Source organism: Lagenorhynchus albirostris, chromosome 20, assembly GCF_949774975.1.
Source record: "Lagenorhynchus albirostris chromosome 20, mLagAlb1.1, whole genome shotgun sequence".
In the NCBI taxonomy this organism is placed as follows: domain Eukaryota; kingdom Metazoa; phylum Chordata; class Mammalia; order Artiodactyla; family Delphinidae; genus Lagenorhynchus; species Lagenorhynchus albirostris.
Window position 1 is genome coordinate 13,459,121 of NC_083114.1, and position 25,973 is coordinate 13,485,093.

At 59.5% G+C, this 25,973-nt stretch overlaps 1 protein-coding gene across 6 annotated transcripts; it reads left to right on the top strand.

Annotated features, from left to right (window-relative positions):
* Positions 1-1,552: 1,552 nt before the first annotated feature.
* Positions 1,553-25,683, top strand: MYO1C (myosin IC). Of its 6 annotated transcripts, none has more exons than XM_060135308.1 (32): positions 1,558-1,793; positions 9,189-9,344; positions 9,460-9,575; positions 10,119-10,317; positions 10,399-10,479; positions 11,749-11,928; positions 12,008-12,106; positions 12,819-12,932; positions 13,018-13,089; positions 13,516-13,635; positions 13,748-13,830; positions 14,052-14,157; positions 14,270-14,350; positions 14,630-14,721; positions 16,407-16,501; positions 16,582-16,628; positions 16,743-16,823; positions 19,408-19,513; positions 19,619-19,736; positions 20,349-20,462; positions 20,538-20,614; positions 20,953-21,021; positions 21,109-21,193; positions 21,278-21,437; positions 22,092-22,175; positions 23,022-23,115; positions 23,210-23,265; positions 23,386-23,521; positions 23,600-23,670; positions 23,781-23,878; positions 23,954-24,053; positions 24,453-25,683. In XM_060135308.1, the coding sequence occupies exons 1-32, from the start codon at positions 1,719-1,721 to the stop codon at positions 24,477-24,479; spliced, it is 3,192 nt and encodes a 1,063-aa protein (XP_059991291.1). In that variant the 5' UTR covers positions 1,558-1,718; the 3' UTR covers positions 24,480-25,683. The 6 variants fall into 6 exon arrangements, 5 of the variants coding, with proteins under 5 accessions (XP_059991291.1, XP_059991293.1, XP_059991292.1 ...); XM_060135310.1 differs by lacking the exon at positions 1,558-1,793 and adding an exon at positions 2,573-2,711; XM_060135309.1 differs by lacking the exon at positions 1,558-1,793 and adding an exon at positions 7,660-7,818.
* The last annotated feature ends 290 nt before the right edge of the window (positions 25,684-25,973 follow it).

A 25,973-nucleotide genomic window follows, 5' to 3' on the forward strand; every position in this document is an offset into this window, starting at 1 on the left:
TCTCAGTTTCTGTAAAATACAGTGTTCCGGTTCACGAGATTATTGTGAAAGAACAATTACAAAACAAAAACAGGGCTTCCCTGGTGGCGCAGTGGTTGAGAGTCAGCCTGCCGATGCAGGGGACACGGGTTCGTGCCCCGGTCCGGGAAGATCCTACATGCCGCGGAGCGGCTGGACCCATGAGCCATGGCCGCTGAGCCTGCACATCCAGAGCCTGTGCTCCGCAAGGGGAGAGGCCACAGCAGTGAGAGGCCCACGTACCGCAGAAAAAAAAAAACAATAGTCTATCCAGCTCTTCATTCTGATTGATGTAGCCCTGGGGCTGGACCTCAGGGCTCCTGACTCCAGGGGTCCCCGTTTCTCCTGTTTCTGGATCATGCTTGTCTTCTAGGTGCCCACCTCTCCCCTTTGCCCTTAAGTCTTCACACACCCCTACCCCTGCCTCCTGTTAGCAGGGAGGGGTGAGTCCAGCAATGATTGAGAGGCGGGAAGGGGAAGGGGGGGGTGCTCTCCCTCCTCTTGGCCCCAGTCAGGATATGGCCGCTCTGGGCCCAGCCCTGACCCGCTGGGTGGAAACAGGAAATATGTGAGACTTAGTGTGCGCTGGGTCTCTGTGCCTGGCTCCACGGCTGATAAGGGCCATTGTGTGGCCGCCAGGGATGATCCTGCCCTGGATAGATGTGCTTCCCAGAGGAAGGAAGGAAGGAAGCTTTGCTGGCCTTTCCTGGGCGGGGGAAGCTGAGGGGGGGGGAAGGAAGGGTGCCCAGGGAAAGTGCCTGCCCGAGGGGCCGGCGGCGCAGGCCCACTGGACTCCACCCCTCCCCTGCCAGCATCTTCCTCTGGAAAGATCGCTTTCCCCATCCACTTCCCCCTTTGCACTTCCTATAAGGAATGGCCGGAGACCTGAGGGCTCAGTCCCAGGCCAGGAAAGTGTCAGCTGTGATTTAGCAACAATAAAGATAGGAAAACAGGAACATTTGGGGGTGGGGAGCACCTGAGGGTGCTACGGAAAAGTAAGGGGCAAACAAGATTAAGGCTCCCCAACGCCAAGCCACCCAGGAACCAACCTCAAGCATTTGAGGCGCCAGAGGAGGGTGGGACAGGGGCCTCCTCACAATGCCCTCCTGCCTCTCCAGCTAACCCCTCTGCCCAACATGGCCAGTCCCCAGCAGCCTGGCGCCTCAAACTCCAGGGGCTCACCTGCCGCTGTGGGAGGCGGACAAGCTGGGGGGGACTGTGCCTATTCATGGATCCTCTTGGCTTAGGGAGGAGGTACATTCTGACTTGGGGAGTGGTCACTGTGCTCTCCAGCTGATACCAGTGAGAGGGCAGCTGGAGAGGCCTGGCCATGGAGCTGCTGGGGAGAAAGGCTTCCTACCCTTTGACCTGGAGCCCAGGGTCCCCCATGGGTGGCTGCATCAGCTCCTCTGGTTACCTGGGACAACAAGCATTTCCTCCGTCCCTCAGCCCCTCCTCTTCCTGCCCCAACCCTGCTGGGCCAAGAGGCCTCCCAATCAGACCTGGGCTGCTCCAGCTGTGTCCTGAGGCACTGGACCAGACACATCCCCCGGGGCTGGAGTTGAAGCTGAACCAAGCGGCCATCCCAGCGTGAGACTAGATTCCTGGTTCCGGGAGCAGCCAGAACCAGCGGGCGGGCAGGCAGACGGGCTTTTGCTCAGAGGCCCCAGTGCTCAGCACGCTGGCTATCCACAGACGGAATGGCCCTGCAAGTGGAGCTGATACCCACCGGGGAGATCATCCGTGTGGTTCATCCCCACAGGCCCTGCAAGCTTGTAAGCTGGGATGCTCTGGGCTGGGAGGAAGGGTGGCAGTGTCTCGCCAGGGCCCAGCAGCTTCCTCTCAAGCAAACCCCTCGGGAAAGAGGTGAGCAGTGGGGGAAGCATTCTGATCCTTGGTGGGACAGGAACAGACTGGACAACAAGGGGTAAATGGAAGGAAGAGTGTAGGGTTTAAGCCCACCAGGAGCAGAGTGTTTCAAAGCGGGGATCTGGGTTTGAATCCCTTCTCCTCCAGCTCCCTGATCCTCAGTGGGCTGGCCTATGAACTGGGCTAACAACACCGAGGTGACAGGGCCGCTCTGAGATCTAAGGACCAGCGCATGCAAAGCTCCAGGTGCATATAGTACAGGCTCAGTTAATGCCGCTGCTTTCCCGTCTGGCCTGAAGAACAGACACTGGCCGGCTCAGAGCAGTAGCGTGGGTGGAGAAGGAGGGTGAATGGAGCGAGGCGGTCAGAAAAGGGGAAGAACTGACTTGGCCTGGCACGCAGGGCAGGGTCGGGTTTGCTCTGGTGATGCAAAGGCGCCCTAGGATAAGGGAGAACCCCATAAGACACACGCCGCCCAGCACTACAGCGAGTGGGCCCGGTCGTCAGCCAGAGGAGGGTGCGTGTGTGCATGTGTGTGAATGACTGTGACGCGCCTCGTCCCCGGGAGCTGGCTGCGGAGTGTGCTGCACCAAGCCCCCGCGGACACGGACGCGGGCCGGGGCCGGGGCCGGCACCGGGGCGGCCTGGGCGGGGCCGGAGGGTGCGCGCGCGCGCCGGGGCCTGGGCCCTGACCGGGATGACGACAGGGAGCGGCCCGGCCCCGGGCGGGCCCTGGGCGGGGAGAGCGTGCCTGGGCCGCCGACTCCGGAGCCGGCCACGCCGACTAGCCTGGCCCCCGCCCGCGCACCCGAGAAGCCAAGCCGGTGGGTACGGGGAACTCCGGGAGGGCCGCAGCCGCGCGGCCCCGGGGGTGGGGGGGCTCCGCTGGCGGACGGGATGGAGGAGAGGGTAAGCGGCCGGGCGGCGAGGCAGGCCCGGAGCTATGGTTGGGGAGGCGGGGGTCGCCGGCCCAGGGATCGCTGGGGCCGAGGGTGGGCTCGGCCCGGCCCGTGCGGGGTCCCAGGACCCGGTGGCTCCGGGACTCGGTCTGTTAGAGACTTAGATTTCTTGCGGGTAACGTGAGGGCGGAGAGGAGCGGCTGGGGTCGCGTGACCCAGGCGCCCTGCGCGCCCTCTGGGGCCCTCCGGCTACCGGCTTTGCCTCCGGGTTCCGGAGAAGCCGCCCGGGCCCCGCCCCTTCCCGTTCCCCGCCCCCCGGCCCAGCCGCGCCAGTGGCCCCTGCGTGTGAGTGCGGCGGCTGGGGGGCTCCGAGATGAATGAGAGAATGAATGGCTGGCCCACGGCCTATTCAACGCCCGGCACGCTCCGGCCTTCTGCTCACACTCCCGGGCTCTGTGATTCATTCATTCACACAGGCGTCCACGAGGGGTTATTGAGCTCCCACTGTGTGCCGGCCTGGAGCGGGAGCAGTCTCCTGGGAGAGACTGACAAGGAAACCTTCGATCAGAGCGGAATGCGATAAGGAGGGGGCTGTGTGTTGCGGGGAGTCAGGAAGGGGTTCTGGAGGAAGTGATACCTGAGCTGAATCTTCAAGGATGACTAAGAGTCAGTCAGGTGGGGAGGGGTTTGGGTGCGAGGGCCAAGGAAGCTGCAGGTGCAAAGGCTTGAAGCTTAGAGCCACGCGGCTGGTGGCAAAGGTGGAAGCAGCTCCTCCTGGCTGTTTGTGGTGGTGAGGGAGACATGGGGAGAGAAGGGACTGGAGACGGCTGCCCCTGTAGCCACATAGGAGCACAGGAGCAGTGGGGTAAACTGAGGACACAGGGGGCTTCTGGAGTCCACATACAGGGGCCTGGCGAGAAGCAGTGGGTGTGCTTGGCATATGGACAGGTGCCCTATAAACCTTCACTCTATTAACATGAGATGTTAATTGATCGGATTTGCATTTGTAAATACTACAGGCGGCTGTGGGAAAATGGATTGGCGGGAGGAAGGCAGAGAGGCCAGTTTGGAGGCTGCTTGCTTGGTCCAGGGGCAGAGCAGTGATGCAGGAGCCAAGGGGAGGTTTTAGCAGGTAGTGACTCCTTGGTGTGAGGAGTGGAGCGAGGAGGGCGGGCCTTTTTTTTTTCCCCCTCTCACTGTTGTGGCCTCTCCCGTTGCGGAGCACAGGCTCCAGACGCGCAGGCTCAGTGGCCATGGCTCACGGGCCCAGCCGCTCCGCGGCGTGTGGGATCCTCCCAGGCCGGGGCACGAACCCGCGTCCCCTGCATCGGCAGGGGGACTCTCAACCCCTGCGCCACCAGGGAAGCCCGGGCGGGCCTTTTGATGCCAGGCGGTGATGACTAGCTGGAGGTGCCCGCCTCCTCTCATCTTACAGGATACTGAACAAGGAGGATGGGTTAGTGGGCAAGGCGCTTTGTTTACTTCTGCTGGACCCCCAGACAGAGGTGTCTGGCAGGCAAAAGGCCCATGGTTCTGGAGCCAGAGTATACAGCCCTTGACTGGGGCCCAGTGAGATATCAGGTAGAACCCCTAAGTCTCCAACTTTTCTTTCCATTCCCCCTCGCAACAGTTCCCTTCAGTCTGGAACAGTCCTTGGTGGGGCAGCCTGGGCCCAGACCTAAGATATGTTTGATAATAGAAAAGCTGAACACCAGTTCTGTGCCCAGCATGTGCTGTGGGTGAAATAGGCTATGGTTTTTTTTTGTTTTTTTTTTTTTTGCGGTACGCGGGCCTCTCACTGCTGCGGCCTCTCCCGTTGCAGAGCAGAGGCTCCGGACGCGCAGGCCCAGCGGCCATGGCTCACGGGCCCAGCCACTCCGCGGCACGTGGGATCCTCCCGGACCGGGGCACGAACCCGCGTCCCCTGCATCGGCAGGCGGACCCCCAACCACTGCGCCACCAGGGAAGCTCTAGGCTATGGTTTTTTCCGCTGCCCCAACAGGCCATGAGGCTGCCTCAGTGGAAATCAGTTTCTGTTAGCAATCTGGGGGTCCTCAGAACACCCTCTCCAGACTCGCATAGACCTGAGCCAGGGGAACAACTGAGGCTGCCCACTGCCCTCCCCACTCCTCCAGAGGGCAGGCTTGGGGGCACCTGGCCCATACTAGGTAACGGGCACTGGATGACCCAGGTCTGCTGGGCCTGCGCCACCTTTATGGGAAACACCTCCCCAGGTGGGAGGAGACTCAGAGGCATCCTTGGGAAATAAGTCCTGGGTCACTCAGGGGTCACAGCTGCACCCCAGCCTGCGGCCAGCCCCTAGGTCCAGGGCCATGCTGGGGGCACAGGTCATGGCCCACTCCCTAGCTGCCGTTCCTAAGGCCTACATGTCAATAATCACACAACACCGCCAAGGGTGGGTACTGGGCACTGCGGTCATGGGTTCGCTAAGGAAGGTCATGGCCTGGCGGTAGCATGTTAATCCTGACAGAGAAGCTGGGAAATCCTCCAGCCGCTAGGCAGGCGTCTTTCCCTCAGGGCAGCCCTGCAGGAGTAGACAGTGGTAGACTTCCCGGTTCCAATCCCACCCCTCCTTTTACTAGTCCTGGGATCTTGAACACGTCATTCGCCTGCCCAGCCTCAGTTTCCCCGTCTGTAGAATGGGGGTAATAATACAGACCTCATGGCTCGGCTGAGGGCATTGAAAGGAGTACAGTACCAGAAGACAGCGCTCCGAACGCAGGAAGCGCCCGGCGCTGCAGTCTTGGCCGCGGTGTCTCTCACACGCTCTGTCCCCCGCCTCCCTACCCCCTCTCCCGGGCGGGCGCTTCCGTCCAGTGAGGCGAGGCGGCCGGTGGCGGTGGCCAGGGGCTGTGGTCGGGGAGCAGGCCCTCTGGCCCGCCTGGCAGCGGAGACGCCCCCTCCTTCCGCCGCCGGGCGGCGGCTGTAAGGGAGTCAGCGGGCATCCGGGGAATGCAGCGGCGGGGCTCGGGCGGGGGTGGCCGGCCGTACCCCTCCGCACGCGGATTCCCCTCATTCCTGCCGCTTGACGCGGCGGCGGCCGGAGCGGGCACTGCGGCCGCGAGGCCCCGCCCCTCTGCCAGCTCCTCGCCTCGGGCCCGCGGGCGGCCGCCAGCCGAGCCAGCCTAGTCCTTGTACCGCCCCGGAGCCGTGCTCCTGGTGGGGACCGGCTGGACCCCCTTCCTCCAGTCTTCCAAGGCCCTTCCCACTCCGGGTGAGCGGGAGGCTGAGGCCCCTCGCGGAGGGGGCCTCCTCCCGCCCTTAGCCCGAAGCTGGTGGCATTTAAGGCCCCCGCCCCCTCCGCTCCCACCCATCTCCCAGCTGCGCGCGGTGGCACCCAGTCCCCTCGCTCCCTCCAGAGGGCCCCATCTCCCAGCTGGCGCCCCCGCCGCGGGGTCCCCAGGGCCGCGGCTCCGGCCGGGCTGTTGTTCTCGAGGTAATGAGCCTTCCCCACGAGGCTACAACCCGCACCTGCCGCAACCTCCCTCCCTCCCCCGGGAGCCCAGGTCTGAGAGAGGGGCACGCTGAGGCTTTGGGTGCCAGCCCTGCCCTTTTGCCCCCTAGGTCAAGTCAGCATCCGGCGATTGCGCCTCGGGTTCCTTATGTGTCAGGTGGGGCACAAGTAAAGTTCGAGAGCTCTTTGTTAACTGGCAGGCAGACACGCCTGAGGGGCTTTCCCCGCTATAGAAGAAGTGTGACCTGTCTGGCCCAGGACCTGGCTCTTAGTAGGTCTGCTCCAAGCGTGTGTGCAAAGAGTGTCTGTCCGAGAGGGAAGTGGTGTTTACTGAAGGCCTGGGAGGTGCCTTGGCGGCTTATCTTAGCCTTCTCAACAGCCCTTTGAGACAGGTATTAGCCTCGTTTTAAGGCTGAAGGAGAGGCTCCCAGAAATTAACTGACCTGCTGGCAGTCATACAGCTTGTGAGAAGCAGCCCAGCCTTTTGGAAGAAGCACTAGCCATCACACCCCCACCAGCGCTGGGATCTGAGCTAGAGCTTGCCCCCCAGGCTGCTGCCCACTGAGAGCCCAGCGAGGGCGGGGCTGCTGGGGGGCTGGTTTGGGTAGAGGGAGGATGTCCTGGGCAGAAAGTATGGAGGGATCCAGAGGGACAGTAGAGGGAGACCCTCTCCAGAGGAAGGAGAGAGGTGAAGAGCCCCTGGGCACAGGGGCCCTAGTCGGGATGTCCTCGATAGGGGAGAAAGGTATTGCCCCAAATGCTGGAAGTCGGACGTGGATTCCCCAGATGGAAAGCTGAGCCCTCCATGGAGGCCGGGCACGCACCGCGCTCGGCAAAGGTGCTCTGGCTGCCTTCGTCCCTGGGGTACGCGCTCTGTGCTGACGCGGGAAACTAAAGAGATTTCCTAGAGACTTAAAGACACGGGATCCACCCTCCAGAGAGTGTACGGGGGTGGACAGTGTCCCGCACGGAGGCTCCGCCCGCCCGGGCGCGCCGGCCGTATTTGGACATTTCGTTCTATTTTTAACTTTCCCGGGACTCGAGGTTGGAGTGTGGGGGTGGGAATCCTGCTTCCTCCGGGACCCACGGGCCTCTGCCTAGTGAGTCCCGCGCCTGGCCTAGTGCGTACTGTAGATACAAGCCCGGAAGTGAGTTCCGGGTCAGTGTAGACGCGGCGGCCGCGCGGGTTCCGGGCCCCACCCTGGAACCAACGAAGTCCCTCCTGGAAAACCTGACTCAGGCGGAGCCCCTGCCCGGCGGGGAGCTCCGCCCCCGCCCCCGCCCCCACCCTTGTACCCACCCACGCCGCGAGATCCCCCTTAGTTCCTGCCCCACCCCTACCAGCTGGGGAGGGACCCCCGAGTCCAAGCACCGAAGGAGGCGGGGGCGTCCGGGGAGTCCCGCGCCTCCGAGGCTCACGGAGGGGGCGGAACAGGGGGCGGGTCGGCCCCTCCCTCGTGACGCCGCCGCCGCCGCCGCCGCCGAGCCCCGAGGCGAGAGCTCGGGCAGCGGAGCAGGGCGCCAGGCCGACGGGGCAGGATGCGCTACCGAGCGTCGGTGAGCGGGGCTGGCGAGCAGGGCGGGGGTCCCGGGCGTCCCTCCCGGCCTCGCGGCGCCGCCTCGGCCTCGCCAGGAAGCGGGCGCGGCCCAGGAATTTCGGGTGGAAAAACGTCCCGGAAAGTTGCAGGGGGAGGAGGCCGAGGCAGGGAGGGTGAGGCTCTCGGACCCAGGCCGGGTGAAGAGCTCCCGGGGAGGGCCGAGAGCGCCGAGACCCGTCACCCAGAGGGCAAGGGGGCTGGAGCTCGGGCCAGATTTGGCGGCAGATTCGGGACAGTATTGGAGGGGGGAGGGGGCAGTGAGGGACAGGCCTAGGAGAGGCAGGCCCCTGGCCAGACCCTGAGGGGTTCCCCGGCCAGAGATCTGGGTGGTCTGCGGTCGGAGGAGGCCTAGTGGCCTCTTGGGGATCTACACCCCCCTCCCACCACGGTGGCCACCTTGCTCTTCTCTGACCCTTGACACTCTTGGTGTCAATTTTCTAGAGCCCTCAGACTCTTTTGAAGAGTGTGCTCTGGGGTGAGGGCCTTGTTGAGCCTGTACTTCTCCCCACCCTCTAATGGGGTCCGGAGGGAGCTGTGTTTTCCGCGGTAAAATCCCCACTCCCTTGAGGCTTTTCGGGGCTCTCAGGGGAGGAGTGCGTCTGTGAACCTGGCAGCTGGAGGGGAGGGCGTGGTTCAGCTGTGGGAGGGAGGGCCCCCCTTCTGGGGTGGGTGTTGAACCCAGCTGGGATGGGAGGTCCCCTGGGGGAATCCCTCTCCTGTGGCCTGGGGTGGCGTCTTGCTAGGTCCCTAGACACTCTCCTCCTGGAGACTCTGGGAGTGGGTGTGGGAGAGATGGCCCCACCCTGCCTGTAGAACTCACTTTGAGCTATTTGTCCTACAAAGCACCTGTCACACGTGGCCCAGAGCTAAGGGACTTGAGGTCACCTGGTCTATCTCAACTCCTCCTTCTTGAGAAGGACACAGCCCAGAGAGAGGAGGGGTTTTGTCCAAGGTCAATAGAGCATTCTTTCTCTTACTCTCATGACCCCCCCTTTCTCTGCGCAAAACCAGCGTCTCCCTGGATTCAGTGGCCTTGCCCCTGTGTCCTCTGGGTGCTCTGTGCTCCAGTGTCCTGTGTTCAGGTCCCATGTGGTCTTTGTTCTGGGACCTGCGTCCTCAGTGTTCCATGCACCAGCTTCCTGCCATCCAAGCCCACTGTACCCAGCCTGGTACACCCGTCTCCTGGGTGTTCCCTGCGTCGTGTGTCCAGGCCCCCTGTGTCCATGTGCCCCTGGTTGTCCTCTCAGTCCCGCAGGCTATGCTGGAGGGGAGAAGTGGCCTTCCCTTACCCTGCTGCCGCTGACCCTCTCCCATGGCCCCTCCTTGCAGGCCCTGGGCAGTGACGGGGTGCGGGTGACCATGGAGAGCGCACTGACCGCCCGTGACCGGGTCGGGGTACAGGATTTCGTGCTGCTGGAGAACTTCACCAGCGAGGCAGCCTTCATTGAGAACCTGCGGCGACGCTTCCGGGAGAACCTCATCTACGTGAGGCCCGAGTGGGAAGATGCAGGGGGTGCTGGGGGCACAGATGCAGGCTGTGAGGGAAAGAGGCTCAGGGGCCTCTGGGAGAAACTTCTGACCCTCCTCCCCTGACCCCCAGACCTACATTGGCCCTGTGCTGGTCTCTGTCAACCCCTACCGGGACCTACAGATCTACAGCCGGCAGCACATGGAGCGCTACCGGGGCGTCAGCTTCTATGAGGTGCCACCCCACCTGTGAGTGACCCCCCTCCTATGAGTGACCCCCTCATCTCCACCTGACATGACTCCACCCGACCTCCCACTTGGAATGAATCACAGTTCACATCTGTGAGGAATGCCCAGTGCCCACCCAAGGTGAATCTCTCTACTCCATCTGGGCAGGACCCCGCCAGCCTCCACCCCAACTCACACTCATGACTTATTCCCCCAGCTCTACCTGAACATGGCCCTCCAACCTCAGTGACCCTCTGACCCCCACCTCTGAGGGACCTCCCAGCCCTACCTATGAGTGACCTCAACCTTCACCTGAATGACCTCCAATCCCCCCACCCATGAGTGATCCCCTCAATCCTCTGTCTGAATATGACTCCCATCCTCAGCTGGGTAGGATCTCTCTTGACCCACACCTTGGAGGGTTCCCCCATCCTCAAGGGTACACCCCCTTGTGAACCCCACCAGACATGGGAGCGCCCACCCCCAGTCCTACCTGTGGAACTCCCACCCCCTGCAGCCACTTGACCCCTGGCCCCCTAAGCTCCTGACGGGCCTCTGCCCTAGGTTCGCGGTGGCTGACACTGCATACCGGGCACTGCGCACGGAGCGCCGGGACCAGGCCGTGATGATCTCTGGGGAAAGCGGGGCAGGCAAGACAGAGGCCACCAAGCGGCTGCTGCAGTTCTATGCTGAGACCTGCCCAGCCCCTGAGCGAGGCGGTGCCGTGCGTGACCGGCTGCTGCAGAGCAACCCCGTGCTGGAGGTGAGGGGCCAGCAGCATCTGGGGGGCGGGAGGGGCAGAGAGAGACTGCCAGGCACGCCTCACACCCCTGTTCTCTCCTAGGCCTTCGGAAATGCCAAGACCCTCCGGAACGATAACTCCAGCAGGTTCGGGAAGTACATGGACGTGCAGTTTGACTTCAAGGTACCTGTGGGTGAGGTACCTGTGGGCGGGGCAGGGCAGGGGTAGTGGGATTCCCATTCAGCAGGCGCCCACGGGCCAGGTCTTTGGCACCAGCAAGTATTTATTGAGCACCTACTGTGTGCCAGGCGCTGTTCCAGGTGCTGCTGGTACAGCAGTGAAACAAAACAGACAGAAATCCTGCCTCCAGGGAGGTAGACAGTAAACAGAAAAATGCAATTTAGCTGACAAGTGTCACGGCAAAAAATAAAATGAGGCAACGGGCAGGAGCAGTTGCTGTTTTAAAAGTAGGCACTGAGAAGGTGGCATTTGGTAAAAGTTTGTCGGAGACAGAGGAATGAGCTGTGCAGATACCTAGGAGAGTCCGGGCAGAGGGCACAACCAGTGCAGAGGCTCTCATGGGGAAAGTGCTTGACGTGTTCATGAACGACAAGGAGGCCAGAGTGGCTGGAGAAGAGAGCAAGGGGCCAAGGAACAGAAGAGGAGGCTAGATGCTGTGCGTCCTTTTGGGTCTTTGTAAGAACTTTTTTTAAAGCTCTGAGTGGAAGGGAGGCTAGAGAGTTGGGGGGGTTTTTTTGTTTGTTTCTTTGGCCATGCCCATGTGGCTTGTGGGATCTTAGTTCCCCGACCAGGGATCGAATCTGTGTCCCCTGCAGTGGAAGCGCAGAGTCCTAACCACTGGACCGTCAGGGAAGTCCCGAAAGTTTGAAACAGAAGTGTGTTATGACCTCATTTTCCTCTTAAAATGATCACTCTGGCTGCTTTGTTGAGAATAGAAGGTAGAGAACCAGGCCGAGCAAGGAAAGCAGTTAGGAAGCTGAGGATTATTAAATCTAGATGACAGATGATGGTGGCTGGGCCCAGTGTGTTGGCAGTGGTTGGATTCTGGAGGTTCTGAAGGTTAAGGCAGCAGGATTGGCTGTCCGATTGGATGTGAGGTGTGGGAGACAAAGAGGCTTCCAGGACTGCAGACTGCTTGGCCTGAACGCCTGGAAGGTTGACCAAGATGGGAAGAGGGAGCTAGTTTGAGGAGGGGAGATGAGGAGTTCAGTTTCAGGCCTGTTGAGACTGAGATGCCTGTCGGACATCCAAGTGGAGCTGCCAGGTAGATAGGGCTGAGCGTCCTCATTTCTCAGAGGAGGAAACAGGCCAGAGGGGGCGACTTGCCTGAGCCATTGGCAGAGCTGGAATTCGGAGGGCAGGGGAGGAAGGGGAAGCTGGGCTCTGTCCCCAGTCCCCCTGAGCAGTCGCTACATCCTGCCCTGCCCACAGGGCGCCCCTGTGGGTGGCCACATCCTCAGTTACCTCCTGGAGAAGTCCCGGGTGGTGCACCAGAATCACGGGGAGAGGAACTTCCACATCTTCTACCAGCTGCTGGAGGGGGGCGAGGAGGAGACACTGCGCAGGCTGGGCCTGGAACGGAACCCCCAGAGCTACCTGTACCTGGTGAAGGTGAGTAGGGGCCAGGCAGGGCGGTGCCACCCAGGGAGCCCAGTGCCACGGCTAGAACCCAGCTCTGCCCGTCCTCCAGGGCCAGTGCGCCAAAGTCTCCTCCATCAACGACAAGAACGATTGGAAGGTTGTCAGGAAGGCTCTGACGGTCATCGACTTCACCGAGGATGAGGTGGAGGTGAGGCCTCTGCTGGGACCCTCCCTTTTCTCCTGTCATACCCTGAAAATCTCCGTCTACCTTTACACCCCGTTTCTACTCTAGCCGCCTTTTCCTCTCAGATTTCCTTTACCACCTCTCCTGCCTCCTTTTTAAAATTTATTTATTTTATCTTTGGCTGCGTTGGGTCTTCGTTGCTGCATGCAGGTACCATAGTCTCTGTTTATATGAAAATAAGAAGAGGCAGAAGGAGTTCCATTTCTGCCAGAGACAGTCTGTCTTTTGCTAATTTTTTGAAAGCAATGGGTTCTCTTTTTTAAATTATTTTTTATTTTTGGCTGCATTGGGTCTTCATTGCTGTGCACGGGCTTTCTCTAGTTGCAGCAAACGGGGGCCACTCTTCATTGCAGTGCGCAGGCTTTTCATTGCAGTGGCTTCTCTTGTGGAGCACGGGCTCTAGGCGTGTGGGCTTCAGTAGTTGTGGCACGTGGGCTCAGTAGTTGTGCCTCGCGGCTCTAGAGTGCAGGCTCAGTAGTTGTGGTGCACGGGCTTAGTTGCTCCGCGGCATGTGGGATCTTCCTGGACCCGTGTCCCCTGCGTTGGCAGGCGGATTCTTAACCACTGCGCCACCAGGGAAGCCCCTCTCCCGGCTCCTTCTGACCATCCACTGTGTGCCCCTGTGGGGCTCTCAGCCCCTCCTGTAACCCCCACCTACCCCTCCCTGTCCCCCCAGGACCTGCTGAGCATCGTGGCCAGTGTCCTGCATCTGGGCAACATCCACTTTGCTGCCGACGAAGAGAGCAACGCCCAGGTCACAACCGAGAACCAGCTCAAGTATCTGACCCGGGTGAGTGGGGCAAGCGGAGGGCGAGGGCAGGGCAGCTGGGGCAGGGGGAGTGCACCCTCACCAGGCCCACCCCTTCCCTCGGCAGCTCCTTGGTGTGGAAGGCTCAACGTTGCGGGAAGCCCTGACGCACAGGAAGATCATCGCCAAGGGCGAAGAGGTGAGGGCCAGCCTTTGCTTCAGGGGCTAGTGGGGGCGGGAGCAGGTATTGTACGGCAGCCCTCCTCCCATCATCCCCCTTCCTCTGGTCTGCTCGGCTGGTCTTCGTAGCAATGCTGGAAGGACATAAGGCGGGTGGCTCAGGGAGGCTCAGGGAGCTGGCCAAGGTCACACAGCAAGAGGGTGAGGCTGGAAGGAAGACTCACCTCCAGGAATGAGGCCTCTTTTTTTTTTTTTTTCCTCCAGGAATGAGGTCTCTTGTCTTATACCACCTTCCCTCTGGTGGGGCCACTGTGTCCTCCCCTGGTGCCCCCCAACCCCAGACTCATTGTGGGCAGGGAGGGCAGAGTGGTCAGTTTCCTGAGTGCGAAGGGACCGGGGTGGGAAGGGGCTGCATTCATTTCCCCATCTCACTCTCCACCCCCAGCTCCTGAGCCCGCTAAACCTAGAACAGGCTGCCTACGCGCGAGACGCCCTCGCCAAGGCCGTGTACAGCCGCACCTTTACCTGGCTGGTCGCGAAGATCAACAGGTCGCTGGCCTCCAAGGTGAGGGCTTGGCCCCTGCTGCTCCCAAGGTGGCAGGGAGGGCAGACCAGGGAGGCCCGGGGCTGGGAGCTGGCGAACGTTGGGACCCATGCTCTTGGTCATCTGGCCCTAGGATGCTGAGAGCCCCAGCTGGCGGAGCACCACGGTCCTCGGGCTCCTGGACATTTATGGCTTCGAAGTGTTTCAGAACAACAGGTCAGAGCCCCACTGTCCCCTTCCTGTCCCTCCTCCCGTCTCCCCTGTCCTGGTGCCTCTCCTCTTCCCCGGCCTCTCACATTCCTGCCCGTGTCTTCCCAGCCACCTGGGTCCTGCTCTGTGTTTCTTCCCTTAGAGCTGTGGGGCCTCATCCCAACCCTCCCCCGCTGCTGGTCCCGTGTCCCCTGGAATTACTGAGGGCTCCTCTGTTTCCCTCATAGCTTTGAGCAGTTCTGCATCAATTACTGCAATGAGAAGCTGCAGCAGCTCTTCATTGAGCTCACTCTCAAGTCGGAACAGGAGGAGTATGAGGCAGAGGGCATCGCGGTGAGTGCAAGCCTGTGGGCATCCCCACCGGCCATGGAAGCCCGGGCGTCGGTCTCCCCAGGAGAGGTGCCAGGACCCCATGATGATGCCTTCCTCCCCTCTTGCCCCTCAGTGGGAGCCTGTCCAGTATTTCAACAACAAGATCATCTGTGACCTGGTGGAGGAGAAGTTCAAGGGCATCATCTCCATTTTGGTGAGCCGTCTGCTCCTCCGAGGCCCCGTGTTGGGGGCTGGGTGGGATGACATCACCCCTTTCCCCTTGTTCTCTGGGCCTTTCCGCAGAGACCCAGAGTTTGATCAGGGACAGGACAGGGCTGTCTGTGGAGGGTGAGGTGAGGTGCTGGCCAGGTCTGGGAGGCTCCCTGTGATCTGCCCCTTTCCTCTGTGTCTGCGCCTCCCATGGGGACCCCTGAGTCCCTGTGCTCTCCAGTCCCTCCCCCACACGTCCTTCACCCTCTGCCACACCCCCCAGGATGAGGAGTGTCTGCGCCCCGGGGAGGCCACGGACCTGACCTTCCTGGAGAAGCTGGAGGACACCGTCAAGCACCATCCACACTTCCTGACGTGAGTGGGCTTGTGGGGCTCTCCTGGGGCAGAGCCTGTGGAAGCCTGCAATCCCCCCAGTCATTGAACACCAGTCACAAGGGGATGACCAGAGGAGGCACTAAGTGAAGGACAGGCACACAGAGCCGCGGCTCCTAGTGTGTCCGCAGAGTCACAAGCGAGGAGCACAGCTTCCTCCTTTTCCTTTCGAGAATGAAACTTCCTAAGATTTTCCTAGCTTCCTTATTTGGAAATTCCTTTACATTTAAGGAATCCCCTAAAGCGGGGTGAGGGGAGAAAAGAAACAAGCCTCTCTGTTCCAGCTCCGCCCTGTGTATCTTGAGTACATCAGCTCCTCTAATCCGAAGCAACCCCTAGAGGAGGTTTTACTGAGGTTCAAAGAGGTGAAGCCGTTTGCCCAAGGTTATCTCACATCTAGTTAAGTCCAGAGCTGGGGCTCAGGCCCAGGGCTGCAGATTAGTTCCCCGACTAGGAATCAAACCTGGGCCCCGGCAGTGAAAGTGCCAAGTCCTAACCACTGGACCGCCAGGGAATTCCTGAGCAATTTTTTTTTTTTTTTTTTGCGGTACTCGGGCCTCTCACTGTTGTGGCCTCTCCCGTTGCGGAGCACAGGCTCCGGACGCACAGGCTCAGCGGCCATGGCTCACGGGTCCAGCCGCTCCGCAGCATGTGGGATCCTCCCGGACCGGGGCACGAACCCGTGTCCCCTGCATCGGCAGGCGGACTCTCAACCACTGCACCACCAGGGAAGCCCCTGAACAGCTTTTGCTTAAGAGAATATTAAAAACCTTTCTCTGGAGCGAGCAAGCAAGGGAACCTGTTGTTTGTTCTCGCTCCCCGCACCTGCTGTAGCAGGGGCCCCAGTAAAGCCTTGCCTGAAAAAGAAAAAAGAAAAAGGAAAACTTTTTCTGGCTGTAAAAATAATGTCCCTCATCAGAGAAAAGTTGGAACGTGTGCAAAAGCCACTTGTAATCCTGTCACCTAGAGGTCACCACTGTTAATAATTGGAGACATTTTCTTCCTGCCTTTTTCTATACATTTTTTTTTCGTAGTTGAGAACTTATTGTGTGTAAGGCTCAGGATGATGTTATATACTGAGTATCTTCCTGTATCATCAAACAGAAAAATTTCCTCAAAACAATTCCTCCCGCGGCTCTAAAGCAGATACTCCACTGCTCTCACCCAGCCTCTGGGGGCCCTGTCCAGCCTCCAGGTTTCTGCTGGGAAAACAGGGCTGCCACGAATATCTATCTCTGTGCCTTAAATCTCTGCCTGGTCTCTCTGGTTAGTTGCTTGGAATTGTTCTTAAAAGTAGAAAACGGGCTAAAGGGTATAAACATGCTTAAGACATAAGTAGTCTCTTGGGGCAGATTCCAGTCCTAAAATGTAGTGGGCAGCACTCAGCCCTCTGAGCAGAGCCATGTAACAGCCAAAAGCAACGCCAAGTAGCCCTCCACCCAGCATGCCCTGGCAGTGCGGAGGCCAAGGTCCCTGTCCTGGTGCTGTGTGACCCAGGACAAAGCCATCTACCTCTCTGAGCCTCTGTGGCAGCCTCTGTGCAGGGAGGTGGCCCCGCTCTGCCAGCTTTTTACTGGATGCCTGGTTCCTCTCTTGAAGTCTCTTCAGCAGGCAGGGTGCATGGCTCAGGCCAGCAATCTGCAGCTTCCTCTCCCTGTCACCCCCAGGCACAAGCTGGCTGACCAGCGGACCAGGAAATCTCTGGGCCGCGGGGAGTTCCGCCTGCTGCACTATGCTGGGGAGGTGACCTACAACGTGACCGGTGAGGATCCTGGGGCTGGGTCCCCACAGTGGGTGGGGAGAGGGGCTCTCCCTCCCCTTACCTCTGCTCTCTCCTTCCAGGGTTTCTGGATAAAAACAATGACCTTCTCTTCCGGAACCTGAAGGAGGTGCGGAGGACCAGGGGGAGGGCTCGCGGTCGGGGCTCTGTACGACCTCTGCCCCAGGAATCTGACAGGCCTTACCCTGTGCTCCCACCATGACGCCCTGCTCTGCCCTCACAGGCCATGTGCAGCTCGGAAAATCCCATCATGAGCCAGTGCTTTGACCGGAGCGAGCTCAGTGACAAGAAGCGGCCAGAGACGGTGTGAAGGCTGTGGGACCCGAGGGGGTGTGTGTGTGCATGGGAGCGGGACCAGTGCCTGCATGAGCTGCGAGTTAGCAGTGTGTGTTTGAGTTCGTGTGTTCACTGGTGCCTGACTGTGCATCGGTGTGTGTCTGGGAGGCTGCCCGTGGGTGCATCTGTGCTTACTTCCATGTGTACCTGTGTGTGCACTGTCTCTAAGTGTGGACGTGTATGTGTACACCTGTGTCTGTGCGGGCGCTTGCGTGCATTCACCCCCACAGCAGGCATTTGTAGTGGACATTGCTGGGCACTTTGGATACAAAAATGAACAGGTGCTCTCCTAGAAATGTGCGCAGGGTGCTATGGAAACTGAGGGAGCAGCAAATTGCCTGAGGGAGTCGAAGAGGGGAGGTGGTCAGGGAGGGCTTCCTGGAGGAGGAAGCATCTGAGATAACTTGGGAATGAGTAGGTGCTTATCAGATAGACAGAGGGCCCCACACAGGTACACAGTCCAAAAAAAAAAACCAGGAGGTGGACAGGAAAGTGACATTTCGAGGAGAGAGACGGGGAAAGGCAGATATGGCCAGTGGTGCCAGATGCAGGGAGAGCTCCAGTGAGCTGTGGTCAGAGGTGTGGCTGCTGGGCTTGGCAGGAGGAGTGCCAGGGCAGTCCCAGGAAGAGCAGGGTCATGGAGAGGTAGAAGCCACAGCGCTGCAGGCCAAGACATGCAGGCAGGGAGGCCATGGAGGCAGCATGTTGTCCAGAGTCTGACTCCCTGGGACCCTGCCCTCTGCTCCCCACCCCCGCCCCTTCCCTGAGCATTCTCATCCATGGCCTCATATCCCCCTCCTTGACGCTCGTGAGGACACACCCACTCAATCCAGGCCTCTCCAGCAAGCCATAGATTCCACTGATCTCCAAGTGGCCTGCAGGCACTCCAGACCCCAGTAGTCTAAAGGGCCCTTGACTATCCAGTGTCCCAGGCCTGCTCCTTCTGTTTCCCTAACTCAGGGCAGGGACCACCCTCCACCCAGTCCTGAAGGACAGAAACCTGGGCATCATCCCTGATTCTTCAGCCTCCCCCATTGCCCTCATCCTAACAACCGTTGGATCTTGCCGGTTTCTGCTGCCTGAATACCCTTGCCTCTTGGCCTCTCTGTATCCTTTACTCCAGTTTGGTCCTCTGAGCCAGCCACAGCCTCCTCTGTGGTCTCCTGGCTTCCCGTCTGTCCTTACCAACCATCCTCCACCTGTCTGCTATAGAGCTATTCCAAATGGCAGATCTTTTCCTGTCATTCCCTCCCTCCAAATTCCTCTTTGGCTCCCTGTTTCCCTCAGGATAGAATTTAATCTCCCCAATGTGGCTCTCGAGTCCTACCGTGATACTGCCTTTCTAACACTATCTTCTTTACTCCCTCTCTGGATCCTTGCACTGCTTGTAGTGCCCCGTGTACACCAAGCCTTTGCTCACTCGGTTGCTCTGCCTGAATGCCGTCCCCTCCTGCCTGCCTTCGGGCTGTCTCCTACTTAGCCTTTAATTCTCAGCTGAAGGGTTATTTTCAGAAGACTCTTCCTGATGCCCCCTAACCCCACAGACTGAAATAGTTGCCCCTTCTTGATGCTTCCAGAACCCCCAGGCATGTGCCCCTGGCATTAATGGGACCGCAGTGGATTGCAAATCTTTGCTGAGGCATCCGCTTCTCCCACAGGCCTGAAGTCCTTGAAGGTCCTGCAGTGCAGTGTACAGGGATAACGGTTGAACGCATAGCAGTAGGACACACTGTTTAGGAATGCGGCCCTGGAATTCTAAAAAGAGAAAGAGTGGCTGCCAAAGGAAGACATAGGATTGAGGTTGCCAGGAGACCTGAACAGGATTTTTAAGACGGGAATGAGATTCTTCAACTGAGGTCTCTAGCTCGGCCAGAGGGATGCAGGTGACGTAGTCTGGCTCCTTCCTCTGTTGTGAGGGAGGGGTGATGGGAGAAGGGGATCTGGAGATTTTGTTGACCTTCATGGGTTTACAGCCTCGGTCTCTAAACAAAATATGGAAATAGTAGAGCTTTCATTTTGCTTTCGTTTTTGTTTTGTTTTGTTTTCTCCCCAGTAAATAGAAATGAGGGTTCTTAGCCTGTTTCTGGCAATCTGTTAATTTATTAGGATAGTTGTCTTTCATTTGCTTTCCAATAGGCACAGTAAATTTAGTTGAAGAGCACATCTCTATGCTACAACTTGATTACATCTTTTTTTCTGGCTTTTTTGCATTTTTTCTTTTACCAAGTTTCAGTTCCTGCATGTAGAATTAAATAAGAAACAAAACTTGTAAAGTTGTAACATTTCCCTTGGAAATGCTGCCCAGTCTTCAGGAGCTTCAGAATTCTGACCTTTGCCGATGCTGGAATAAAGTGTCGTAATTAAAAAAAAAAAAAAAAAAAAAAAAAGTAAGGGCCCACGCAGGGCAGGGGTAGTTGTGGGAACTGGTTCTGTTTTGCCCCAGGGAGGGGTCTCTGGGGGGGTTCAGAGCTCTGCCACAGGGAGCGGCATCTGCAGGGGTTAGCGGCCTCAGCCCAGGTCCGACCAACCTTCCGTTCATCTTGGCTGACCAGGTGGCCACCCAGTTCAAGATGAGCCTCCTGCAGCTGGTGGAGATCCTGAAGTCTAAGGAGCCTGCCTACGTCCGCTGCATCAAGCCCAATGACGCCAAGCAGCCCGGTAAGCCCTCTGCCCCCTGGACCAGTGCAGGCTGTGCCTCCCCTGCAGAGGCAACGGCCATCTGGCGGCAAAAGCCCTCTGACCACCCGGTTATCCCTCCCCCAGGCCGCTTTGACGAGGTGCTGATCCGGCACCAGGTGAAGTACCTGGGGCTGATGGAGAACCTGCGCGTGCGCAGAGCCGGCTTTGCCTATCGCCGCAAATACGAGGCTTTCCTGCAGAGGTGGGGCGGGGCCTGGCTCAGCGCCAGGGGAAAAGGGTGGGAGGGTCGTCGGCGCCGCCTCGATCCCGGGAGGGAGGACAGCGATTCTCCGCCCCATTCAGGGACGGGGCTCTGAGCTGCTGTGGGATCCACACCAGAGGCCCCTCCATGCTGCAGGCCTAATGTCAAGCTTGGTAGGGCAAAGACCAGCCCTCCCCGCCCCCCCAGGCCCTGCCCTCACAGAGCAGCTGCTCAGGGGTCCATGAAGCGTGCATCCACATGCCTATCTCTCACCAGCGGAGATAGTAAACGCCTGTGAAAAGGACAGAGTTTCCAATCAGCTCAGAAAGGATAGAGCAGCTTTGGGGTTATCCTGAGTTAGGGGCCTGGGGAGTCAATCAGGTGTGAATTCTATCTCTACCACTTTCTAGCCCCATGACTTTCAGCAGATGAGAAACGTCAATTTCCTCATCTTTAAAGTGGGGATAGTAACAGAGCGACCTCTCAGGCTTTCTGTGAGCTGTGAGTCAGTGGGAGCACCCAGCAGATGCCCGGGAAAGCTGGTTTGGGCCCCCAGAGAAGGATGCTGGCAGGGGTGGGGGCTGAGTGCATTGCTGCCCCTCCTGTCCCCAGATACAAGTCACTGTGCCCAGAGACATGGCCCATATGGGCAGGACGGCCCCAGGATGGGGTGGCTGTGCTGGTCAGACACCTCGGCTACAAGCCGGAAGAGTACAAGATGGGCAGGTGAGTGGCTCCCACGCCTGGTGTTTGGAGGGCACGGGGGCGGCAACCAGGGGCTGATCAGTGCTGCCTTCACAGGACCAAGATCTTCATCCGCTTCCCCAAGACCCTGTTTGCCACAGAGGACGCCTTGGAGGTCCGGCGGCAGAGCCTGGGTGAGAGAGGGGCCCCACCCTTCCTATCCCTGTGGAGTCCGTTCTGGGGAGCAGGAAAGAAATCACTGCATTTGGGCTCCTTCTCCAGGAAGTCCGCCACGCCCACATTCAGCTGCCCTCCTCCCCAGCGCCAGCACCCCGTCTTCTGCCCTTGGCTACACACTCAGCATGTTCTCATGTTGCTTTGCTCGCTCCCTTGCTCTTTCATTTACTCTCCCTTCACTTAATGCTCATTCAGCCACTCCCCTTACTCATGCCACTCAGTGAGCTCTGACAGTGCCCGGCCCCCAGCCGGGTCCCTTGCGCTCTGGCCAAGTGACTTTCTTTCCCAATTACAGCCACGAAGATCCAGGCCACCTGGAGGGGCTTTCACTGGCGGCAGAAATTCCTCCGGGTGAAGCGATCAGGTTTGGGTGCCCAGGGGTCTTCAGGAGGGCAGGGGCTAGGGTAAGGGTGCGGAGGAGATAGAGGTCAGCCGTCTATGGTCTCTGCAGCCATCTGCATCCAGTCGTGGTGGCGAGGAACCCTGGGCCGGAGGAAGGCAGCCAAGAGGAAGTGGGCAGCACAGACCATCCGGCGGTGAGCACTGGACGCCATGGGGGGCGGGGTGCAGAGTGTGTGTGTGCGGGGGTCCGTTACCAGGCTTCTCACCCCCACACACAGGCTCATCCGTGGCTTCATTCTGCGCCACGCACCCCGTTGCCCCGAGAATGCCTTCTTCCTGGATCACGTGCGCACCTCTTTTTTGCTCAACTTGCGGCGGCAGCTGCCCCGGAATATCCTGGACACTTCCTGGCCCACGCCGCCACCTGCCCTGCGTGAGGTCCGTGGGCCCTCCCTGCTGAGTTAGGAACCACCAGCACGCTCAGCGGAGGGACCTAATAACCATGTGACCAGAGGAGCCATCAGGGAAGGGAAGGGAACTGGAGCTGGGCTGCAGAGAACGAGTTCTTTTTTTTTTTTTTTTATAAATTTATTCATTTTATTTATTTATTTTTGGCTGCGTTGGGTCTTCGTTGCTGTGGGCTTTCTCTAGTTGCAGCGAGTGGGGGCTATTCTTCGTTGCGGTGTGTGGGCTTCTCATTGCGGTGGCTTCTCTTGCTGCAGAACATGGGCTCTAGGCTCGCGGGCTTCAGTAGTTATGGCACGCGGGCTCAGTAGTTGTGGCTTACGGGCTCTAGAGCACAGGCTTAGTAGTTGTGGCGCGCGGGCTTAGTTGCTTCACGGCATGTGGGATCTTCCCGGACCAGGGCTCGAACCCGCGTCCCCTGCATTGGCAGGCGTATTCTTAACCACTGCGCTACCTGGGAAGTCCCAAGAATGAGTTCTTTGCAAAGAAGCAACTCAGGAATGGAAGAGTGGTCCAGGCTGAGGGGGTGTCACTTAGGCCAAGGCCTGATGGTAGGCACATGCCTGTTGTCTTCAGAGGGAAGGGAGCCAGGCTGCCTGGGTGCCCTGACCTCGCTCGCGCCCACAGGCCTCGGAACTGCTGCGGGAGCTGTGCCGGAAGAATATGGTGTGGAAGTACTGCCGGAGCATCAGCCCTGAGTGGAAGCAGCAGGTATGGGGCTGGGAGGCAGACATTGGGGGACTAGCCAGGGGGACACTCGAAGAGTGCTGGCCTGGAGGACCTTCACCCCAACTTACCACGTGCCCTCAAATGGATCCCAGCCCGTTTGGCCTCATGTATGAAGCCGAGGCTGGAGTAGATTTTGCACGGCAAATAGGGCTTATCTTCTAGACCAGCTCCGCTGGCCTGGTAGAGGCTGCCCAGAGCCCTGTGTTGAAAAGGCTGCAGCTTGAGCCTGATAGAATAAGAATAGTTCCAGAGAGAGACATTGGTGGCTGACATGCCTGTATTTCCCAACTCAGTATAGGATGATGCTAAAGGACGCACGCAGCAGAATTAACCTGCAGTAGTGGTTTTTTAAAAATTTTTAAAATTTTTTTGGCCGTACCTTGTGGCACGCAGGATCTTAGTTCCCCAACTAAGGATCGAACCTGTGCCCCCTGCAGTGGAAGCACAGAGTCTTAACCACTGCAGTGCCAGGGAAATCCCAACCTGTAGTAGTTCTTTGAGTATTAGCAACCAGCCGGATCCCAGGCCGGAGCTTTATCCCAGGGGTTCCAAGGCCTGCTGTGATGGGGAATTATCCCCAAAGTGGGGCCTGAACCCTGACAGTAGTGTCTGTCATGACCCTTCTGAGGAGCCCGTGCCTTGGTCAGTGGGGATGGGGGTAAGGGAGAGAAGGGGCTAAAGGGGAGTGTTGGTGGCAGGGCTTAGCCTCTGGTGCTGGGGCCAGAGAGAGGGTGAGGGAAGCTGTCTCAGTTCCTGAGGCTGGGCCTGTCCCTGCTGTGATGGTCGCCATCCCTCTGACAGCCCCCCTCCCTGCCCTTGTCTCCTCAGCTGCAGCAGAAAGCCGTGGCTAGTGAGATCTTCAAGGGCAAGAAGGACAATTACCCCCAGAGTGTCCCCAGGCTCTTCATCAGCACACGGCTTGGTGAGCCCCTGACTTTCCAGTGCGTAAGCCCTCCATCACCATCCTAGTCCCCCCTCTTCTCCTCTCACCTCCCCCTCCCCCATCTGGGTTGCAGGCGCAGATGAGATCAGCCCCAAAGTGCTGCAGGCCCTGGGCTCTGAGCCCATCCAGGTGAGACGCTGCCTGCCGGCCACCCTCAATCGCAAACAGTTCTGCTGCCCGAGGACTGGGTTGGGGAGTCAGGGCCTGGGCAGAGGGTGAGGAGGCCCCTCAGCCACCCTCTGTCCCCAGTACGCGGTGCCTGTCGTGAAATATGACCGCAAGGGCTACAAGCCCCGCTCCCGGCAGCTGCTGCTGACGCCCAACGCCGTGGTCATTGTGGAGGATGCCAAAGTCAAGCAGAGGATTGAGTACGCCAACCTGACCGGTGAGCCGGAGTCCAGGGCTGGGTGGGGAGGGCCCCTGCTATGACCCTTAATCCCTGACCTCTGCCCTTCCGCCTCAGGAATCTCCGTCAGCAGCCTGAGCGACAGCCTCTTTGTGCTCCACGTGCAGCGTGAGGACAATAAGCAGAAGGTGCCCCTCGGGGGACTGGGAGGCGGCGGGGGGGGGGGATGGGGGGTTGGGGGGGTGTGCTTCTCTAGCTCTGGGCAGGGCCTGACCCCTGACCCCATCTGGGCCCCCAGGGGGACGTGGTGCTGCAGAGTGACCATGTGATTGAGACACTGACCAAGACAGCCCTCAGCGCCGACCGCGTGAATAACATCAACATCAACCAGGGCAGGTGAGGCGGGGAGGGGCGGGGAGGGGGCTGTGTGTGCGTGGGGCGGGCGGGCCTCACTCACCACCTTCCCTCCAGCATCACGTTCGCAGGGGGTCCCGGCAGGGATGGCATCATCGACTTCACGACCGGCTCAGAGCTGCTCGTCACCAAGGCCAAGAACGGGCACCTGGCTGTGGTGAGTGGGGCCCGGCAGCAGCACCCTGCTTCCCGCTGAGGGCCCTGGGGCCAGAGCAGAGTCTCTGGTGGCCGAGCCTTCCAACCTCAGCAGTGCTGGGCAGAGCCTGAGCGCCTCGCTGTGGGTCCTTTGAGCTCCCACAGTGCAGAGGGTCATAAACATGGCAGCGCAGGGGCGGGGGAGATCGGGGGGGTGAGAGTGTGCTGGGGGGGAGGGGAGGCCCGCTCTGGCCAGGGCAGTGGCTCCCGTGGGAATAGGGTTGGAGTCTCCAGTGCCAAGGCCTCTAGACCACGCCCCCAGCTTGTCCCCCCGCGCTGTGACATATCTAAGCCGTGAAGACAAGTGCTCGAAGCACCGCTGCTTCCTGCTCACCACCTGGGCTTCTCCCCTGTCCCACAGGTGGCCCCACGGCTGAACTCTCGGTGATGAAGGCACCCACTGGACCCCCCTCCCGCCTCCCAGTGCTTTGCTCATCCCCTTCTCCCCTTCCCAGTTACCAAAGACTCGAGCTTCCAGACAGGGACCCAGGGACACCTTGAAGCCCACCAACAAAATCTGCCTGCCGCTCGCCCCTCTCTCGAGGGAGCAGCAGGGACCAGGGAGCTGCCCCAGGAGTGGGCCAGGCCGGGCCACAGCAATAGGAAAGCCGGGGCCAGAGGCAGCCACGCCAGCCCCACTGCCAATGCCAAATATTTGAGAGAAGGGAACTTTTGCTGAGGTTTTCTCTGAGATTTTTTGATGCTTTATAGGAAACTATTTTTTAAAAAAGCCATCTTCCCACCCCCAAGACACACTGGATGTGTTTTCCCTGACTCCAGCAGGGCAGGGAATGGAGCTGAGAGGGTGGGCGGTCTGGGCCTTGGTGCCCTCTTCCCTGCCCAGGCCACCCTCTCCTCCTCGTTTCCTTGGCACCTTGTCTGTCTGCCTGCCCACCTGTAGCCCACTCCAATATCCCCCTGGGGGCTGAGACCACCCTTGCCTGCCCCCTCCTTCCTGCCTTAAAAATGCCCTTCTAATATCATCCCAGCCTGAGGGCATCCTGGAGTAGGGACAGGACCCCTAGAGCATAGAATTTGGACGACTCTGAGAGATCACCTAGTCTAGTCTCCTGGTGTGACGAGCAAGAGACAGAGGCCCAGAGAGGGGAAGGGACTTGCCCAAGGTCATCCAACAGGTTGGGGCAAAACCAGACTGCAACCCTGTCCTCAGCACACCTCACTGCCTCTCCCAGGGATGGGGGCCCCGTGAAATAGGCTCATGCCTTAAGTGCATGTGGCTTCCTGACCAGCAATCACCCTTGGGGGCCACCAGGTGGGAGGAGCTCTCCTGCCTGAGTCCATGCCTTAGGATGACAAACACCCTGCCCATATACTTTGGGCCCAATTCAAGGACATAGGGCCTTTACTGGCCCCTGACCCCCCTCCCTATCCTGGGAGCCTGGGGAAGGGGCCGGCCTTGGGAGGAGCTGCAGGGGCGTCACCTCTTTCTGCTGCTTCTCCCCTCCCCCCCACCTCCCCAGAGGGGCTGGGGGACTGCCCAGCTGCCTCTGCCCTCCTGGGGGGGTCTCAGCCCACTGCTGACACTTCTGCAATCCAGAGAAACACTAAATAAAGCAATACGTGTTTGCCAACTTTGGTCTCCTTGTGAATGTTAGAAAAGGGAAGACTTCCCTGGTGGCGCAGTGGTTAAGAATCCGCCTGCCAGTGCAGGGGACACGGGTTCGATCCCTGGTCTGGGAAGATACCACATGCCGCGGAGCAACTAAGCCCATGAGCCACAACTACTGAGCCCACGTGCCTAGAGCCCGTGCTCCGCAACAAGAGAAGCCACTGCAATGAGAAGCCCGCGCACTGCAGCGAAGAGCAGCCCCCACTCGCCGCAACTAGAGAAAGCCCGCGTGCAGCAACAAAGACCCAACAC

What these genes read in the sequence shown, in the direction of transcription:
- MYO1C (XM_060135308.1), top strand. Translation starts at nt 1,719, where the DNA reads ATGGCCCTGCAAGTGGAGCTGATACCCACCGGGGAGATCATCCGTGTG. An exon ending in GAAGAGTACAAGATGGGCAG is followed by an intron (nt 20,463 to 20,537) that starts GTGAGTGGCTCC and finishes CTGCCTTCACAG; the next exon opens with GACCAAGATCTTCATCCGCT. An exon ending in CTTCATCAGCACACGGCTTG is followed by an intron (nt 23,116 to 23,209) that starts GTGAGCCCCTGA and finishes TCTGGGTTGCAG; the next exon opens with GCGCAGATGAGATCAGCCCC.